The sequence below is a fragment of the Crocodylus siamensis genome, chromosome 12 (assembly GCF_052110815.1).
Source record: "Crocodylus siamensis isolate JL-2025a chromosome 12, ASM5211081v1, whole genome shotgun sequence".
NCBI lineage: Eukaryota > Metazoa > Chordata > Crocodylia > Crocodylidae > Crocodylus > Crocodylus siamensis.
The window spans coordinates 4,331,159-4,351,278 of record NC_143406.1 but is presented as its reverse complement, the minus strand read 5'-3'; the positions used below and the strand labels follow the sequence as shown (position 1 = coordinate 4,351,278).

The following is a 20,120-nucleotide window of genomic DNA, read 5'->3' as shown; positions in this document are numbered from 1 at the left end:
AGTACCGCCACCCGGCGCCATTGCGGGAGCGGTGCCGAGCCGGAGCGAGTCGCTCGCCGCGTTGCCGGTCCGGACCATGGCCACCGACTCGTGGGCCCTGGCGGTGGACGAGCAGGAAGCGGCCGCCGAGTCGGTGAGTCCGGGCCCCGGCTCCTTGCTGCGTCTGCGGGAGAGCGGCAGGGACCTGGGGTCACCCGGGCAGGGCCGGGCCCAGGCTTTGCCTGCCCGCGTCTTCACAGCCTCCGGGGAGGGAGGGCCCGCCGCCTGCTGTGGTGCTCTGCTTACCCGCCTCGGGAGAGTTCTTCCTAATATCCGACCTCAGCTTGCCTTGCTGCAGCGTGAGCCCATTGCTCCTTGTTTATCATCTGCCCCCACTGAGAACAGCCCAGCTCCGTCCTCTTTGCGCCCCCCGTGCAGGGACTTCAAGGCTGCTATCAAATCCCCCCCTCAGTCTTCTCTTCTGCAGACTAAGCCCATTTCCCTCAGCCTCTCCTCACCACTCATGTGCCCATTTGTTGCCCTTCTCTGGACTCTCTCCAGCTGGTCCGCATCCTTTCTGTAGTGGACGCAGGACTCCAGGTGTGGCCTCCCCGGTGCTGAATACAGGGGAAGAGTTGCTGCCCTCCATCTGCTGGCAGCGCAGCAGCCAGGATGCCACTGGCCTTCTTGGCAATAGCGGTGCCCTGTTGGCTCGTATGTAGCCAATTATCCCCTATCACCCCCAGAGCTGCTGCTTAGCTGGTCCACCCCGCCTGCCCTGGGGCATGGGGTTGTTCCAGTAGAGAGAGGGTGTTTTTCCATTTGTCAGAACCCGGAGGGTTGGGCAGATTACACCCACCTGGGTACAGAGATGGTCAGGAACGATTCTTGGGACCCAAATGTGACACATCCCAAGGGAGCTTCCCCAACAGCTGCCGGCTGTTTCATGTAGGGGTAGATGGACCCACTTTCTGTTTCTGAGTTAGGGATTGGAGGGTCCTGGCTTTGTCGTGTGTGGAATGAGAGCAGCAACCCCTCTGGGACGTATCCCTATTAAAAGCAGCAACCCTTCCGGGATTTTGCCTAGCAGAAAAATCTCCATCTGTCTGTCATTAGAACAGTAATGATTTGATGGGCTGACCACTGAAGGGTCCTGCTCATCCCTTCATGCAGCTGTCTAAGTTTTGTTATTGCTGTTCAAGACAGGCAGGTGGGTTATTTTTTTTCCAACAAGTTTTCCATGAATGTATCCAAACAACGCAAATAACTTGCCCTGCATCTACGTACAAAATTCATCTTTCATGGCTGCTAAAAGAAAGCAAATTAACAACCTAAGGAGAGATTCATTTTGGGGGAGACCCCTTGATCAAAGAATAAATGCTGACTTTTGTGAGGCTGCTGCTCAGGCGGTTACTTTAATTAATGGGAGCAGGTGCTTGTGATATGATACGCCCCCTAATTTACTTCTCTCAACTGGGGGTAAAGTGGAAGTGATGGACACATCTGGCATTCAAGCTTCATGAATACTTCCATTTTTTTTCTGGTATATTAAGGTTCAGAAAATATTGCAGTGGCTAGCACTACCATGTCTCTGTTTGGGGTATGTAATTCTCGATGTTTGAGGCTGATAGATTGAGTATGTGGCAAATCCAGTCTAGGGCACTGATTTCTGACATTCCCAAGGTGAAATAACAAAGCAGCTATTTGCTTTGGTTTTGCTTAGTTGTTAGACTGAAGCATGGATCATTCATGCATCTACTTGCAGAGGATCCTTTCGGTTTTTTTGGTTTTGTTTTGTTTACCAGTTATCCACAAAGTTCATTCAATGAATGAATGACTCGGCAGAACTGCAAGCTTCCATTTCCTCATTCCCAAAATGTGTCCCAGTTGCAGCCCTGTTTCACGTATGCAACTTGCTGGGTGTCCGTTCAGAGTTACTTGGTATTATTACTCACAAGCGCTTTCAGCCTGTAACAGCCCAAAACTGAGCAACACTCGACAACAACTTCCACATGAGTGCCCAACTCTTGCTAGGCCACTAGGACTGCGGTGCAGGATGGATTGGCACACCTTTGTTGTTCCTGTAACACAGATTGTTGTCACTAAGCATATGTTCTGCCTCATGTCCACCAGCTGCATCTGAAAGGAAACTGCTCTAGCTTTGAGGAATGCAAATGTTTTTGTGACAAAGCATAACATTTTTTTTGGTCATCAGAATGCTGACTATCATTCCCTGGAAATGTGACTCCTCCAAACCCATGCTAGAAGTATTAAAATCCTCACAGTATCATAGTCAGCAATAAAATAAACATCCCTTTAGCAACAGCAGATAGTGGTTTCCAATGCATAGCGCTGAGTTAATGGCTCTGCTACCATTGTAATGTGGCTACTACCAGGTCAAGTTACCATCTTTGAATGCAAATTCCCCACATCAGCTTTTTGTCAGCATACTTCCTGGTAGTTTCCGATGCATGATGTGGTAACACAAAATAGCAGAGTCCTAGGAATGTTTCTTTCTGGAAACTCCCACCTCTGAGACCTGTCTACAATGTGAAAGTTTGCGAGTCCATTTCAAGGGCAGATGCACTGAGCCACCCCCTTTCGCTGTTTCAAGGATGGATTTTTTCAGTTTCTGTGACATTAGCACGTGGCAACTTTACCAGGGCCCATGTGCTGTTTGTGCAGATTGGAGAACTTGTATCAAAATGGAAATTCGACTGTTTGCTTGGCCACATTAGGATTCCTGAATGTGTCCACAGCAGCTTTTTAAATCCCTTTTCATTATTTAAATCTTCTCCCATGTTTACAGTTGAGCAACCTGCACCTGAAGGAGGAGAAAACCAAACCAGATTCCAATGGTGAGCTGATAGTTCCTAAGGGGCAATATTTCTTTGGTGTGTGTTTGGGCTGAGACACTATAGCCTTTGACAGACAGGAAATGGTTTAGCAGCCTTTCGAAAGGTTGAAAACAGAAAGCTAGAGAACTAAATAGTAGCTTGGGCTAAGTATCTAGTTTGAGTGCCTACTTTAATGGTTTGTTGTTCAAACAGTATCGTTAATTCTCAGTAATGTTTAATCAATATTAAATGTGGTAGGGAGATTGCTCTAGTGACTAAAACTGATGGATCCAGGTTGATGTGAAAGCCAAATGCTGTGGATTGATTGGGTTGGACCAAACTACACAGCCAGATTCTCATGATGGAGAGCCATGCTTTAATTTATAGAGGCTTAAATATTGCCTATGAAGCCTGAGCAAAGCTATGCTGTAAAAGTGCTACTGAACTGGTTGACAGCCTTGATTTTATTTTTTCATATCACTGTAAAAATAAACTTGCTGTGTGTGAATGGGCCTGTGCAATTGAATTTTTGTCTTGGCTTGTTTGAAACTGCCCCAGTGACTGCTGTCTGTCTGAACGTAGGTGCTGTTGTCAAAGCCGATGACAATGCAGAGAAAACAGAGGACGAGGAAAAAGGTAAATGCGAAGGAGAGGCACTGACAAGGGAAACTGGAAAATGATTTATTATGAATGGTTTTAAAGATGCCCTACCTTATCTCAGAGGATGGGTATCTTTGGAATTTGGGCTATCTTTCTACTAAAAATTGGGAAAATGATGGTATTTTATATTGATTCTAGAGAGAACAGTCTGGAGCTGGGGGAAAAGGGAAATAAGACAATAGAAATATCTGGAATGAGGAATAGAATAGAACAGCTGGCTGTTTATACGCTGAGTACTGGGAGTTTATCCTGTTTCTATAATAGCCCTGGGAAAACTTCTCTTTGCAGAAAGGCTGGTTCTGTGAGCTGCTTTGTTTATAGGAACTTCCCTCTGTAAATTTAAAAAAAAAAAATTACCCTTGACTTATACCTCCTTCCCTTGCAGAGGACAGAGCCGCCCAGTCCTTGTTAAACAAGCTTATCCGCAGTAACCTGGTTGACACAACAAACCAAGTGGAGGTACTGCAGAGAGATCCCACGTCACCTCTCTACTCAGTGAAGTCTTTTGAGGAGCTGCGACTGTAAGTGTCTGCTCTCTTGCTGATTGTGGTGCACCTTACAATCCACAAGACATAGTGCAGTGTCCTACAGTGATTCAGAATTTCTCCCACTGGTGCCAAATATTTTAGGTTAGCAGTGGTATAAAGGATCTCAGTTGTCTACAAACGTATTCTGTTAATGCACCAGAAAACTAGACTGAATAGCTACATTTGACCCACATGCATGGCCAACAGACCTGTTGGGAAATGTCAGTACCCCAGTACTGAGCATTATACATTTGCAGTGCACTGCATGATCAGTGTTCTGGTTTCCTAGGCCAAGATCTTCAAAGTATTTAAGCACTTAACTCGCATTAATTTCACTGGAAGTTAGTACCTAAATACCTTTTAATATCTGAGCCTTCTGTCTCTGCAGTAGCAGAGGGAACTGCATTTGAGAAAGTAATTCAGACAGCTGTATCAGGTTTTTGGCCTTCTCAAGCAGCAGAGTGGGATTTATGAGATTGAAAGGGTGTTCTGTATTTATTTGTGTGTGGCCATGTGCTGGGGACTTAATAGACTGTGGTACTTTTTTTTTTTTAAGATTTTTTTCCTACCAGATCCAACCATTGGGGAAGTGGGGGGAAAGATGTGTCATGCTCTGCTGTTGAAAATAGATTGTTTATGCCATTTGTACTCTAGTCAAGAGTTAAAAGTATTTGCAGGCCTGTTCTGACTTTCCTAATGTTTGGCAGAGTTGAAATGAGATACTGAAAGGTTATTGTCATCTGGAAGTCTCTAGTGTGAAGTGCAGGCTTTGTGATTTAACGGCATCTCAGCTGCACTCCAGCCGATGCTCTGTTGTCATTTTCCGTCACAGCTGCTTTAGGATGTTCTGGGAAATTAAGGTTGAAGAAAGCAGAGGAAACTTTAAATTCCTTCTGGCTAAAGAAAGCAGCATACTGAGAAACTGTCTATGGAGGGTACCTGTACAGAAATCTTACCCTGGGAAGAGATGGGTAGGAAAAAATGTCAAGATAATGTTACCAGTGTTCAGCCTTGGTGTGGGTGACTACCTTAGAGTGCCCATGCCAATGGTTCTCAGTCTTCTTAGATCCTGGACACTCCTCCATGAGCTTATCTGAATTTCATGACACTCATTTACAAAACTCATTTCTTTATTACAGTGTTTACCCCCTCAAACAGGGGCCAAATGTTGGGGTGGTGGGCACCCCAATTGAGAATTACCTGTCTATACAAAAGGCTTTCAAGCACATCCTTTCTACTGGGGAGAGGAATACATTCACATCTTTACTGTCAAAAGGACACTGTCTTTGTAAAGGCAGATTGGTGGCAACAAGACCTCTATTTTGATTGTAGAGATCCTTTGGAGCAGCATAGACCAAAATTTGAGTTGAGATACTGAAGAAGGATAACAAAAATGTCGAAAGCCCTGAAATTCCATGACTTTTCCCCTTTTTTCCCAGGAAATCTCTTCTTGAGCATACTGTCAGATCTTCCCTCAAGGTAGATTTTGTGGAAGCTTTGTTTTTTCCCTATAAAATTGTGCATTGAAGTATAGATTCATAGATGTTAGGGCCAGAAGGGACCTCTATAGATCATTGAGTCTGACCCCCCTGCAGAGGCAGGAAAGAGTGCTGGGTAAAATTAGAATTAAATTGAATTCCATTTTGTAAAATTAAAATTAGAATTAAATTGAATTCCATTTTGGAAGTAAATGTTCTCCTGTAGTTTTTGCAAATGAAAAGACATTGTGCTTTTGTACTGTAAGCTAAAGATGAATGATGAGAAACAAAAGTGAAACTCAGTAGTCAGTGTTTCATTTCCTGAACTGAGATGCAATAGGGGATCAGCATAACTAATAATATTGGACATTCTAAAATGTATTTCAGCAAGTAGAAGGGGTTTAAAAATTGCTCGGTCTGTTACAATCTAATGTTTTTTATAAAATGTCAAAGGAAAAATGCCCCTCTACGAAAGCTTATTTAACTTCTATAGATTAGAAAAATGTTCCATTTGTTGCCAAATAAGGTAGCAGAATTTTGCAGCTCTGGAGTAAAAGGGGACATTTATCATCAAGTATGTAGAGCTTCAGGGGTGGGCAAAATGCAGCCTGCAGGGCCCCTACAAAATTTAGAAAATTAATATTTATCTGCCCTGGGCTGCCTGAGCCCTTGACGGCTTGCCAAAACTCAGTAAGCGGCCCTCCACCCAAAATAATTGCCCGCCCCGAGCTAGAGGCTCCTCTGTTAGATTCCACAATTGGAAACTTGGATACTTGGGGCCATACACCTGAAATAAAATGGTGCCAACTATCACTGAAAGAGAACTGCATTGCCAAGGATCTGGGAAAAGCAGTTAAACCTCCAGTGCCTGCTCTTTATTCATTACCCTAACTAGAATTCCTCTCTCAGTAGCCTGCTTTCCAGCACTTGATATGGTTGTTAATTAGAATCTAATCAGGTTCCTAATTAAGTGCTTAGTTTAGAGATCAATGGGAAAAGAGAGTCTTTTTCTCTTTCAGCCTTCAGAAGAGAAACAAAAGTAGACTTCTCTCTTTGTTTCTGTTTTGCAGTTTACTATCTGGCCAACATCCCATCATTGTAGGTAGAACAGTACAGAACCTGTTATGAACAGGCTGACTTACTCATTGCTTTAGCAGTCCTTGCATTGCCCAACAATAGGTATTGCATTAACAGACTTTAGACTCCAGCTGATGAGGCAGTAGCTGCTTCCACTGGGCAGTTAGAGGTTTTATGCACCTTCTCAGGCAGTACCTGTAGTTGAATCTGAAAAGTGCATTTACTCCTATTTCAGAAAACTGCAAATTAGTAATTAGCTAATTTGTAAACTAGCATATTATGCATTATGCATAATTTAAAGACAAGTACTAGAAAGTAGTGCAGAATCTGCTTGTCTTGCAGACCTTTGATCTCTTGTGCATGAAATGGGCTTGTTTCAGGCAGCTTCTTTAGATTCTTTAACCTTCATGCAAACTATTTACAAGTCTTGGTCTCTGTGCCAGTGGTTTTGAAGACATCTTCCCAGGTTCACTCATATCCCAGTTTGTCTGAATTGTGGAGTAGTGAGGCTTCTTATCTCTCAGATTGGATTCACCAACATACAGTAAACTGGACTTGTGGTAGAAGAGAGAAATCTAGATCATAGTTTCTCACCCTGTGGTACGTGTACCCCTGGGGGTACATGAGACACAGGCAGGGGGTACGCAGGTACCCCAACACACACACACACTCTCTCTCTCTCTCTCTCTCTTGCCTTTTCCTTTCTCTCTTGCCCTCTTTTCTGCTCTTTCTTGCCCCTTCCTCCTCTCAAAACTATGGCAGAAAATTCAAATTCCATAGTAATAATTTGGTGTGCCACGTTTTGCGTGGCACTGGGTTCAGCCCTCCTAGCTTTGGCCAGCATCACTTCTAGCTCAGGTACATGCTTGAGTTGTGCATCCCTGGTGTAAAAGGTGGCAACCCTAGCCACACCAAATCAGACATCTGTCACATCACAGCCTTATATACACAGACCTTCTTCCAACATATGGCACACATTAGTCTGTAAATATTAAATCCCCTGGAAGATTGAGCGTTGGAGTACTTATTAAAATTTTCAGAAGTTAGGGGGTACTTGCTACTTAAAAGGTTGAGAAACACTGATCTAGATGATTTCCATGATCAAGCTAGTCACTTAAATGTGAATTGCAAAGCAAAACCATTTTGTATAAAAGCTTCAGAAGTTTTTTTTCTTCCTGACCTCACCGGGACTCTTCAGCAAATGGAGGGAAGATCAGAGTAGCTGTCCCTTAAAAAGCTTGTCCAGTAGACTCTGGCCAAGAGAACATCCCTTGGGTAGCAAGTGCAGCCAAGGTGCTATCAGCAGTGGAGGTGACCACTGGATGCAATATTCGAGGCTACTGAATCAATATATAAAATCTTATGCCATGACATACATGCATGAGCAGATGAAAAGCACAGACTAAGTAAGCAAAAAGCAAAAGGCAAGTAAATGTTAAACGGTAAGAAGCTGACAGACTAAATTAACACAGCAGCCCTACGATGGTACTGTAAAAATGCAGCTGCAGCTCTAACAGTAATTAAGAATACAAGAGCAACAGTCAAGGTGTGCATGAATTATAACACAATGGTTGTTATCATGGCACCCCTACACACACACAAGTATCCAGCTGTGGGTCTAGATTGCTTCTGTGTTTGTGATTAGTAGTCAAGCACCTGTCAGCAAGCACTCTTTTAACTGAGGTTCCCATTCTTCTACAGTATAGGCAGAGCTCACAATAGAGGAATCTCATTCTGCTCTGAGATTGTCCTCTTAGCCAAAGTGTTCTCAAAGGAGGTTCTTAAAGCTTTATTTAAAACCAGCAAAAACACTTTCAGAAGAGAGAGATAGGCTTTTTATATTTCAAATGAGAAGTGAAGAACACAACCTTCAAGAACCCTTGTGAAGATGTAAGTACCCACACCAATGACTCGTGGAACAAGAGATAGTTATGTTCTTTTCTTAAAATATGGCGTGTGGTTCTTCTCCAGAGATTCAGTTCTCTCAACAACCTCGGTGTTCTTGGTTTTGTTACTCTTGGGCTGTGGAAGAACATCAGACTGACCTGCTTTTCACCTGGAAACATCAGTTTCATTTTTCTAGGTTACTTTGTAAGTAAGTGGCTACAAAAAGGCTCCTGAGATGATTTTTGTTTGTTTGGCTTTTGAAAGATGAGAATTAGTCTAACAATCAAAGGAAGTTAATGGTGGGGGCACTTGGACTAATTGAGTCTTCAATTCTATAACAACTTGGTGTCTCCTTGGCAAGTGTTTCGGAGAACTGGGCTTTGTAGATCTTTGCTTTTGAACTGACGCAAGGTTACATTTTCAAAGAGCCTTTGAGCCAGGGTTTGCAAGTAATATATGTTTTTTTAAAAGCATGCTGAGCTGAGTAGAAAGGTTTAACAAAGAGGAGGTTGTGGGTGGAAAAGCTTTAGGAATCGTAACTGCTTAGTTCTGAACAACGCAAACAGAACTCCAACGAGCAGTTAAACATAATCAGTTGAGAGATACCTTAACCCGAATGTTGGGTTGCTTTTGAGTTTCCTTAGACGTACAAGAACCTGCCGAGACTAAGAGCTTACTGTGATGCACATACTTCAGTTTGAGTTCCATCTTCTAGCTGTGTACTGATTAATAGCCTGGGCCATGCTGACTGTCTTTCTTTCACAAACCCAGTACTTAATGTGTTGCATAGGGGCCAAACATCTAGGTAGGGAGTGACTAATGTTAAAATGCTATTGCAGTGACTTCTGGCTCCTCTATTATGGTTACCTCATTTTGGGCCATTGCATCCCATACTTGACTCTTGATTGTCTTTGTGGTCCACCCAGTCTAGCATCCTGTACAAGCGTCTGCACAGCTGATTTATTGGAGGGTGTAAGCAACCTGGTACCAGATGTCTGCATGTGACAGAAATGGAGTTGGTTGATGATGTGCAACTGCTGTTTAGTGTGTTGAATGCTGTAGGAGTGCTTATGTAGTAATCTAAGAATACCAAGATGATGAACTTTATATATGCTGCATATGAACAGGTCATTGAGGTGAAGTTTCTTTGTATTGGACTGCAAACATTTCCTACACGAGGTCATTAGCTGTAGCTTAATAAGAGACTGGGAAGAATAGGCAGAGGCAAACTAACGGCTTCCCCAGGAAGCAAGCCCTGACCGAACACTCGAGAGAAACTACTACTAGCCAGTGGCCTGCTTCAACCCTGTAGTCCAGCCTGACTGAGCTGTTTTTTCCAGACTGGGAACTAGACATCCAAAGTATAGGAAATGGATAAAAATGCTTCATGGGTGAGAGAGAGGCAGTTGTTGTGTGCTGTTCCTAGTACATACAAATTAAGGTGGAGCAGACAGTGCTGCAAGAGTGTAAAGACGTAGAGGGTTTCCCCAGCTCCAGAGAATGGAGAGAATGGCACGTATGTAGGCTGATTTATCAAGAAATCAGATTTAAAAAATAAACGCATTCTAAACAGATGATATTTTGCTGTTGGGGGGGAAAAAAAAAGGATATTTGGTCACAAGTTCCCCCTGTCTCTGCTACCAGAAAGAACAGAAAACTGCAGGTACTGAATGAACTGTAATGTAATTGCAGTCGATACAAAGAGACTATTAGATGATGCAAAGATGAATATTAGATGGGGTATTAGATTATTAAAATCATACTGACATTTACTCTAGTTTGTAATCTTGCTAAGGTCTTTAGTACAAGGTATCATTTGAGATCAAGTTTCACGTGTGGTTTAAAAAAAAAGATCACCTTTTTCTCAAGGCTTTACATTTCTTACGGAATTTTTCCTTGGTCTTGGATCATGGGGCAGTAAATAAAAGCATCCTATTTACCTTCTATCTGCAATTCACCTTTATTAAAAAAAAAAAAAAAAAAGGTCTTTATGTCTTCTCTAACCTCAATCTCCCATTTCTTTTCATAAAGAAATTTCTCCAAAGCTGATCTCTGTCAGGCTTTGAACTCTGTATATTTCTGCTATCTGCTTTTTGAGGTTGGATGACCAGAACAAATTACACTACCCCAGCTAAGGATGAACCATTGTTTTATAAGGCATCACTATAGGTGCCTTCTGCCTAATGTCAGACTAACACAGCTAACTGCCTCTCTCTCCATTCATTGTTTTACAGAGAGGCAGTTTTAGTATCTATTCTATTTTTAATAGGTCCTGACACACTGCTTGCTTCCTTTGATCATAGCTATGCATTGAACAGAGTGAATTGAATGAAATATTGAACAGAGAATTGCAGGCTCAGCTGTCTGCACTGATGCTTGGGCATGTTTAGTTAATTTAAAACTGAGCAGTGGGTGTGAGATGCTCCAAGTGATTCCCTCCAGGATTCAGGCTTTGGGATAAAATGGGGTTCCCAGTATGTTTTTATGGGTTCAACTAAAATCTTTGTTCCCATGTTAATTTTTGGTAAATATTTTAAACTGTTACGATGGGCCACTAAGTACTTTGCCACCAATGTAATTGTGTTTTATTCCTTGACGTAATAAAGGGCAGGAAGTTCATAGTTTTGAATTAGTATCTCTACTCTTTGATTTGTGCTTCTGTTGGAAGAAGAAAACTGTTGTCTAGAATTTCTAGGGTATGTGCAAGCCCGTAGTGAATGAGCCACAGAGGGGCCACTTCCCCTCCATTAACAGTATAGACAAAAACAGCTGGCCCAAAATTTTCCTCTTGGTTCATGTGATAATGGTGAGCATTTTGGCAGGCCTGCTGGTTATTAGGTTTGGCTTTATAGGGACTTGCACTGTGATCTCCCTACTGACTTTTAATACCTGTTTCTAATGCTGTGCTCTTCAAAAACCCTTCTATTTCTTCCTCTCCTGTTTCCAGGAAACCCCAGCTCCTGCAAGGAGTTTATGCCATGGGCTTCAACCGACCATCTAAAATTCAGGAGAATGCTCTGCCCATGATGCTTGCTGAACCGTATGTATACATCCTTTCTGCACTTGGTAAATAGAGGGGAGGCATGAAATCACTGTTAACCATTAAACCACATATTTCAGGTGAGGCTGCTTGAAGTGTTGCGACACACAGAGCTGTTGATGCAATCAGCTGTCCGGGGTTGTGCTGATGGGCTACACAACAGATGCGCATAGGGCCCCATAAAGCACCCTTGCCTTCATTGCCAGCTCTACAGCAGTACTTCTCTCTCTCTTTGGCAGCAGTAACTCTGATGATCTTTATAATATAAGGGAGACTTTATAAAGCTGTTTAACCATGGTACTCCATAAATCCTGGCCGAGGCACTGCAGTTCAAATGCCACAGTTCATGGCTGCCTCAGTTTCTCCATTTACTTCATCCATACCCTTGGGGTGAAGGGCATGAAAGAGTGATGCCAATGCAAGGGGGAGCTGAGCAATATGGAAAAGTACTGCCACATGGCAGCAGCCTCCTTCCACATTCCGTGGAAGCTGCTTGTGTCCAGATGGATGCAATTTGTAGAGTGCTCACTTGCACCCTCCATCTTGTGAAATCCTGCTTTTATGAGACTGGATGTGGCTTTAGTTTGGATACAGCTAAGATGCAGGGCCAGTGTATTAGAATCCCTTATCTGTGGCTGTCATTCATCCTGTTGCCATGTAGCCCATGTTAGTCGCGCTATGTCAAGTTCATCCCAGAGTGTTTAAAATGACTGTTTTGTGTTGATTCAGCCCACAGAACCTGATTGCCCAGTCTCAGTCTGGTACTGGTAAGACAGCTGCCTTTGTCTTGGCCATGCTCAGCAGAGTTGAACCTGGGAACAGGTACCCACAGGTAAAGGCTTCTGGAATCTGCTGGTTGTGTTGGTGTCTAGTGGCAGTGCAGTGCCATCTAGCGGAGAGGCTGCAGTTTCTTTTTGGTTGGGCCCTTGGTAGCATTTCCATAGCAGGAAGCACTTCCCAATATGTTGCTGTTTCAGTGCAAAGTAGGGAAAGCCCTTGACATGTAGGTGCCTGTTGTGTATAGCTACTGGGCTTCCTGCACCACCTGTGCAGCTTTGGCTTCCTCTCCTTCTCACATCTTCCAGTAGTCTTTTGAGGAGCCAGAAAAGGGACAATTGAGTGGCTGAGTAAGGGAATATTGCAGAGCAAGCATGGGAAAATGAGTGGACCAGAAGTCTTAAATTATGTAGGAAGTTGACTAACACTTTTAACCTTCACTCAGAAATTGTTTTAAATAGACCTTCCCCCCCAAAAGTGGGTAGCCAGCAGGAGAGGACCTGGTTAACTGGGCAGTGTCACCGGTGTAAGAAATTCCTTGCTAAGGATGCTGCACTCTGTTTAATTACAGTTGTATCCATTGGAAACACCTTTTAATGTTTTCTTACTAAAGTGTTTGTGTGACTCTTCCTAGCAGAGTATCTTAGCACTTGCCCTTATCAAGATGTTTTGCCCACTTGCTTGTGTGGGCAAAAGGAATACAAAACCAAAAGGAATTTGACTCTACTCATCTAAAAGGGAGAGTTTCCAAAAGCACAGTTCAGCCAATGAGTATAAATTTAAATGTTCTGGTCTTAAACGTTGGTTCTCTGTTCTGCATAGAGGTGAAGGGTTACAACAAAACGTGTTTCACGGGAGATCTAATGCGCTCTTATTCCCCTTTCCCTCCAGTGTTTGTGCCTTTCCCCAACATACGAGCTGGCACTTCAAACAGGAAAAGTGATTGAACAGATGGGAAAATTTTATCCAGAGCTGAAACTTGCATATGCTGTCCGAGGCAATAAATGTGAGTGTGGGAGAAAATGCCCCCAGCAGATTTATCTTGTACTGTATAGTGATTGGACTCAATGCATTAATTTTGCTTAAAACTTGCAAACAATGACACTGTGGCCAATGTAACAATGATGCTGTAGCCCAGCTGAGCTAGAATCAAATTCTTTAAAATCTAAGTGCTGCAGAGAACACTAGTTGGTGTTACAAGAGTTAATTTTCAAAAGCACTCAATGCGGGGGACGGAGTAGTGCAGACGCACAACTTGTGTATTAAGGATTTTCTTGAATTTCTTCTTCCAGTGCTTCAGTTACAGTTAGCTAAATATCAGTAGCTGCTGAGAAGTATTCTAGGCGACCTTTTGTCCAAGAGGATTTTTTATATTGTAGGATACCTATGCAGTCTGCATATTTACAGATAGTCATATTTGAGGTTACATAGACTCTATAAATTATGCCATTTCTGCCTGGCTTAAATGTGACATCTTGTGTGCTGCAAAAAAGCTATGGATTCTAGAGAAATTACCTCCTCTACAAGGGAGAAATAGCATTGGGCTCTGCAGACCTGACCTAAAAAGGTTATAATGATACCTGCTGTTCTGTGTGTACTGACTCTGTTTGAAAAAATCAGTCCCAGAGTAGAAAAGGAACCTGAAGCAAGAGGATGTATGGATTTTTATCTTCTTGTGGCAAAGTAAAAAAGAGAGGTTGGGCTGCTGGGGTATTTGTTTTTTCCCCAGTGATGTCAGTAAAACCTTTCTGTCTCTTAACAGTGGAGAGAGGTCAGAAGATCTCTGAGCAGATTGTAATTGGTACTCCTGGCACTGTCCTGGACTGGTGCTCCAAGCTGAAATTCATAGACCCCAAGAAGATCAAAGTGTTTGTTTTAGATGAAGCAGATGTGATGATAGCAACCCAGGGTCATCAAGATCAGAGCATTCGCATTCAGAGGTAAGGACCATCTGGCCTATCCATTGAAGGGGGGTGTGGAATTGTAGCTTTCCTCCATCAAAGCCAGTTAGATTTCTCAGTGGTCTCTTTAATGTCCCACTTACTCTTGTTGAAAGAAGGGCTCTCCCCCAAATACGAGAAGATTCTCTGTTGGCTCCTTTAACCAATAAGGTCAACAGCTTCCAAAGAAATACACTTTAGGCAGTTAATAGAACCAGAATTTCAGTGGGAGACAGGCTCTTAATCTTCTCAAGGAACAAGGGCTGTCTTCACTGAGTGCGCCTCCCTGATTTTAAATACCCAATCTGTCCAGACACCACCAGTCAATAGAACCAGGAAGATAAAATATTTCAAACTTAACATTAGACAAAAGTAATGCACTTAAGTTGATTCCAAAAGATTTGTGGGTGACGGAGATTTGCTCTGCCCTTAGCAGAAGTTCTAGGAGAATGATGAGGGTTAATGGCACTTACTTGCCTTGTGCTTTATTGTGCAGAATGCTCCCCAGAGATTGTCAGATGCTTCTGTTTTCTGCCACTTTTGAAGATTCAGTGTGGAAATTTGCTCAGAAAGTTGTTCCTGACCCAAACATCATCAAACTGAAGCGAGAGGAGGAGACGCTAGACACCATTAAGCAATACTACGTTATGTGTAACAATCGAGATGAGAAGTTCCAGGCTCTCTGTAATATCTATGGAGCCATCACCATTGCGCAGGCCATGATCTTCTGTCATGTGAGTTACCCTCGGAAATGAAACACCGTGGGTGTGCTCTAAATGGAAGCTCTAGTCAGAACAGGCCAACTCCAAAGTGGTGTTTACAAATGCTAAGAACCTTAGCCACAATAGTATATGTTCCTTGCAACGTGATTGAGGGGATGGTCTTTCTTTGTAAGGAACAAGAATGGAAAACAAGCAGTCCCTGTCCCTGCCTTGAAAATGAAAAGTACAGAGGATTCTTGGAAGTGTCTAACACATTGGCCTTACCCTAATACTGACTTGCTGGTCTAGTCTGTGCTGAGGCTAGAAGCCTGCTGGCAATTGCTGTTTGAAAATAGTTGTTCCTGCTGCAGTTTCTCTGCTGCCTGTGGACAGGCACTTTATTACAATGGCAAGAGCTGGATTGTGTCTCAGCACGGTTTCCGAGACTAGACACATACTAGTACCAGCTGGTCATGAACATGGCTGTGTTGCATGGTGTCGGCTGTATGGTAGATACCAATTGATTATTTTTATCCCCAAGCAAAGCTCTGAATAGGAAAAGACCTATTTTAAAAACAAGGTATGTATTAACTTGAGGAAAATCAAAGTCAAATGGAGTTGTGAAGTCATAAATAATGAGAAAAGTCTTGCGGGTAAAAGATTTGGGTTCTGCTTGGGGTTATGTTGCTGACTCATGACCCTTCTGGCCCGCAGTTTTCCTCTGTATGCCGAAGCGAGTACATAAGAGACACTACTCTGGCCTCTTTTCTTCTGGACAATTACTGTGATCTGCTACCTAACTTTAATTTTTTTTTAATTTCTATGGCTTGCTGGTAAGTGAAAGAGCCGCATAAAGAAAGGGACTGACTATACAGAGGAAAATGATGAAAAAGGGTCTGCACACAGTCTTCCTGTTCTATCAGATTACAAAAGGAAGTAGAAAAATGTTTCTAAGCTTAATCATCATGTTTGGCTTTCAAAACAAGGTAGCGATTTTGCTCAGCTCTTCCCCCTTTTAAATTATGATTCTAGAACCTTGGGTTGAGCAGAAATAAGCAGGGTTGAAAAATCTTTGCTGTAAAGAGGCCTTTTTCCATTTCACGTTCTAAAGCTGCCTTCTCTCTAGGAGACCTGAATTGCTCTCGCTTTACATTTCAGACTCGCAAAACAGCTGCCTGGCTGGCAGCAGAGCTGTCAAAAGAAGGTCACCAGGTGGCATTGCTAAGTGGCGAGATGATGGTGGAACAAAGAGCCGCAGTTATAGAACGTTTCCGAGAGGGCAAAGAGAAAGTGCTGGTGACAACAAACGTCTGTGCCAGAGGTGAGATGCAGTGATGCTGCGTTGGAGGCAGGCAGCTTATGCTGGAGATGGAACAGTACTGTTCTCTGTAGAGGAGGATTTGTAAGAGGCTTTGTGTTACACTGCACAAATTGGGGTCCTTAACCCTGTTCCAGGAAAGACATTCTCTTTCACTGCTTCTGGACTTTTGTTTCCACTTCCAGCTATTACATTTCTCAAGAAGAATACTTAGCAGCTATTGGCAAAGGTGCCTGCAGTCAGGCACAGATTGCAAGTCTTGCCCTCCTGCATCTCTCACGTCTTTCTAACCTTTTGGCATGGAGAAATCATAGAAAATTAGGGTTAAAAGGGACCCAAGGAGGTCATCTAGTCCATCCCCCTGCTCGAAGCAGGACCACCTCCAACTAAATCATCCCAGTCAAGGCTTTATCTAGTTGGGTCTCAAAAATCTCCAAGCACAGAGATTCCACCACCTCTCTGGGTAACCTGTTCAGTGTTTTACTGCCTTCCTTGTGAGAGAACTTTTCCTAATATTTAACTAACTCAACTTCCCTTGCTCATATGACTGCATCCTGTCTCATACGTTGCCAGATGAATGTGTTCTGGAGTCTCATAATAAAAGAGTCATTGTCTGCAAAAGTAACTCCCTGGTAATAGTCTGTGCTGTGAATAAGACATTGATACATGAGAAGTTTCATGGTCTTTGAAGCCTTTTAGGGAAGTGGGAGGGACAGTTTAGCTCATTTGCCAGTTACTGGAATGTAGTAGTCTTTTCTGTCACCAGGGCTACATACTACTTGTTCAAGAGTGTGTTAAAAGATTGGGTAATTGGTTCATCAATTGAAAACTAAATTCAAAATATGGTATAGAAAGCATGTGTTTCCAGTTGCCCTTACACATTCTCCTGATCCATCTAGCTTCAACTTGTGGCATCTCTGCAGACTCCTTGACCAAGGGGTTGTTAACTTTTCATGGTGCAGCTCTATGAAAACTGCTAAAACCAATAGATTCTGCAATTCATACAATACCATGCCAAGGCTGTTCCTAGATTAACTGTGGACTTGTGCTTTCCTCCCTCAGGGATTGATGTGGAACAAGTGTCTGTTGTTATCAACTTTGATCTTCCTGTGGATAAAGATGGAAACCCAGATAATGAGACGTATCTGCATCGGATTGGTCGTACAGGTCGTTTTGGCAAACGAGGACTCGCTATTAACATGGTAGACAGCAAGCACAGCATGAATATCCTCAACAGGATCCAAGAACATTTCAGTATGTCCCTTCAAGCTTCCTTTTTTCCTGTAGAGTTAGAGAAGCAGATCACTGATTCTATAGAATTTTGCCCAGTTGTGCATCAAGCAGCTCTGACTTTCATACAGGTTTTCTAGGCCCTGATTTGATTTAAGCAGTTTTATTTTACTGCAGTCAGTCTGTCAATAATACAGCTGCTCTTTGTATTACAGTCTTCCAAAGGTACAGTTATCTGTTCTGTTCTTCACCCAGTCATTTATACCCATTCAAATGAGCAGTAAGCTCTTACTTCAAAGTCAGTTGCACAAAGCAGTGGAATATTGTTTAATGAGCAGATGTTATAGCCCATTTTGATAGATCTGAATGTCTGTTCTGAAAGAGTGAAATTTGTAATGCGTGGTTAGAAATGCCTGTCCATAGCCTGTTGCATCAGTCCAACTTTCATTTGCTAGCTGGCATCATTAAAGATGATATTCCACAAATGATAATGTTTGAATGCCACACAGCTTGAGAGATTTATTTTTCCCCCACCCAGAAATTGCTTCAGTTTTATTTATGGTACCTGAATGACTCGTCGATTGATTTTTATCTTTAAGCCTTGATTCAAAACTCAGTTTCTCAGGAACAATAAATGGGACCTATTTTCCATTTCAGGAAAGACACCTTCTCATCTTCTATTCTTTCGTTGTATTAAAGCTGCATACAGTCTGATTACCTTTCAATCTTCTTTTGCAGACAAAAAGATAGAAAAACTGGATACCGATGACTTGGATGAAATAGAGAAAATAGCCAACTGAAACGCAGCTGCTGGAACTGGTATACACCCTGCTGTGGTAGCTCTCCCACTAAAATTGGATCAGCGTTCAGATTGGCACACCTTTCGGCCAGTCACGAAAAGGACTCTTAAGATATGAATACACAGAAATTACCTCATTTTAACAATTGCAGTTGGACTTAAAATTGTGCAACTATGGGAAGGAAGAGGAAATGTTTACAGAAGCTTTTAACATTTCTTAGTTTAGCCTTAAAATGGGAAGATGTTTTAAATTCTATGAAGTACACTTGCCAAAAAGTGACCAATAAGTAAATATCTAGAAAGAATAAAATAAAAATGAACTTTATCAATGTTAATTGGGAGATAACTTTTATAACATGACTAAAAATGATCTATTAAAACTCAACAGCCAAATATATGTGGACATTGACTAAAAAAGGCAGCTGTTTTTTTGTTTGGTTTTTTCAGTCTCAAAATGAAACTTGTATGAGATAAGATTTCTTTTTTTTCTTTTCTTGGCACTTACGATTTTTATCTGGCTTCCAGATGGAGTTGCCTGCTTTTCCTTAAGTAGATTGTCCAAAGGATATCTTCATTAGTTCATACTCTGAAACACTGGTGCCGTGTTGCTTTTGCTGGGCAGTATTTTGTTTTACTTTGTTTTAGAATGGCCACAATTCATAAAGCAGTGCAGTGATGAAAGTGCTAATTAACGATTCTAGAAGTTCAAACAATGCTTTTAACCTTGCCAAACCTAATTTGGGTTCAGGTGGGGGTCAGTGGGGAGGGAGGGATCAGCAGTGTAAAGGAACCTGTACAAATGAATTTCCCAAATAAATTCACCCCTACAATTGTCAGTGTCTTTTGATAGGGGAATGGGAGTTGCAGTTACCATGAGGCAGGTGGTGCCAGTTTTAAAATGCTGCTGTTGTCCAGACAGCTCCCTGTGAGGTCATATGGAGCTGTTGGACTTTACCAATCAATAATGCAAACAGGAATATTTATCTGGTGAAAAATCATGACAGCTTGTATTGACCAAAAATACCCTTATATAGAACACCAAATTTGCCTGTTATAGTATGTTTCAGTATCATAGTCTTGAGTTAAACCGCTCAGCCAAAATACTCATGGGAAGCACTCCAGTTTCATTGTGCTTTGTATTTAATAAAAAAAAGAAAGACAGACAGGTCATCAGTCCCTACAAACCTTGCCCCTGAGGTGATCCTTACCAGAGATGGTTTTATTGAGAACTGCTATATTTGGGCTTTCAGTTGTGTTGGGACCACTTACTGTGCACAAATGAAAATGTGAGTTTTTGTTTCCCACCCCCCCCACCCCAAGTTTCCCAGAGAAATAGGCTCCTAAGCGTTAACTATGTGGTGCACCGTTCTTTTGGGAAAAATGGGACATGCACAAGCAGCCATCGTACTGCTACTCAGTACAGGAATCGCTTCAAAAAGAAATGTATAAATTGTAAATTTAGCTCTGAATTTTCATTGCAATTTTGGCCATCATATTCTGTTCAAAGACAGGAACATGGATCCTTTTACCAAGTAAAAAAAGGCTCATTTAAAATGTACCTAAAATTTTAGGAAATTGTGCACCCTTTTATCAATTTGTATAAAGGCTTTAGTGAAAAAAAAATGTTAAAATCTAAACTTTTTGTATTCTGGGGTGTATCTATTTTTATTCTGTTGGAAACCTATTTAAAGTGGCAGGTGAGTGAGTGCTTGCGTGTCGAGTGGAAGACTTGTTCGATCACCTACTTTAATAATACAGCTGAATGACCTTTTGACAGCAGTGCATTGGGTTGAACTGTCATGAACACTGCTGCTGGTCCTGTGTGCTGTTTCTAATGTACTTTTAATTGGAATAAAGAGCACATACAGAA

At 42.2% G+C, this 20,120-nt stretch overlaps 1 protein-coding gene across 1 annotated transcript; it reads left to right on the top strand.

Moving 5' to 3' along the window:
• LOC149854488 (ATP-dependent RNA helicase DDX19B) lies at positions 1-20,120 on the top strand. Its single transcript, XM_090023796.1, has 12 exons — positions 1-133; positions 2,789-2,837; positions 3,399-3,452; positions 3,862-3,997; positions 11,393-11,485; positions 12,215-12,317; positions 13,154-13,268; positions 14,025-14,202; positions 14,699-14,936; positions 16,062-16,224; positions 17,284-17,475; positions 18,190-20,120. The coding sequence occupies exons 1-12, from the start codon at positions 77-79 to the stop codon at positions 18,249-18,251; spliced, it is 1,440 nt and encodes a 479-aa protein (XP_089879922.1). The 5' UTR covers positions 1-76; the 3' UTR covers positions 18,252-20,120.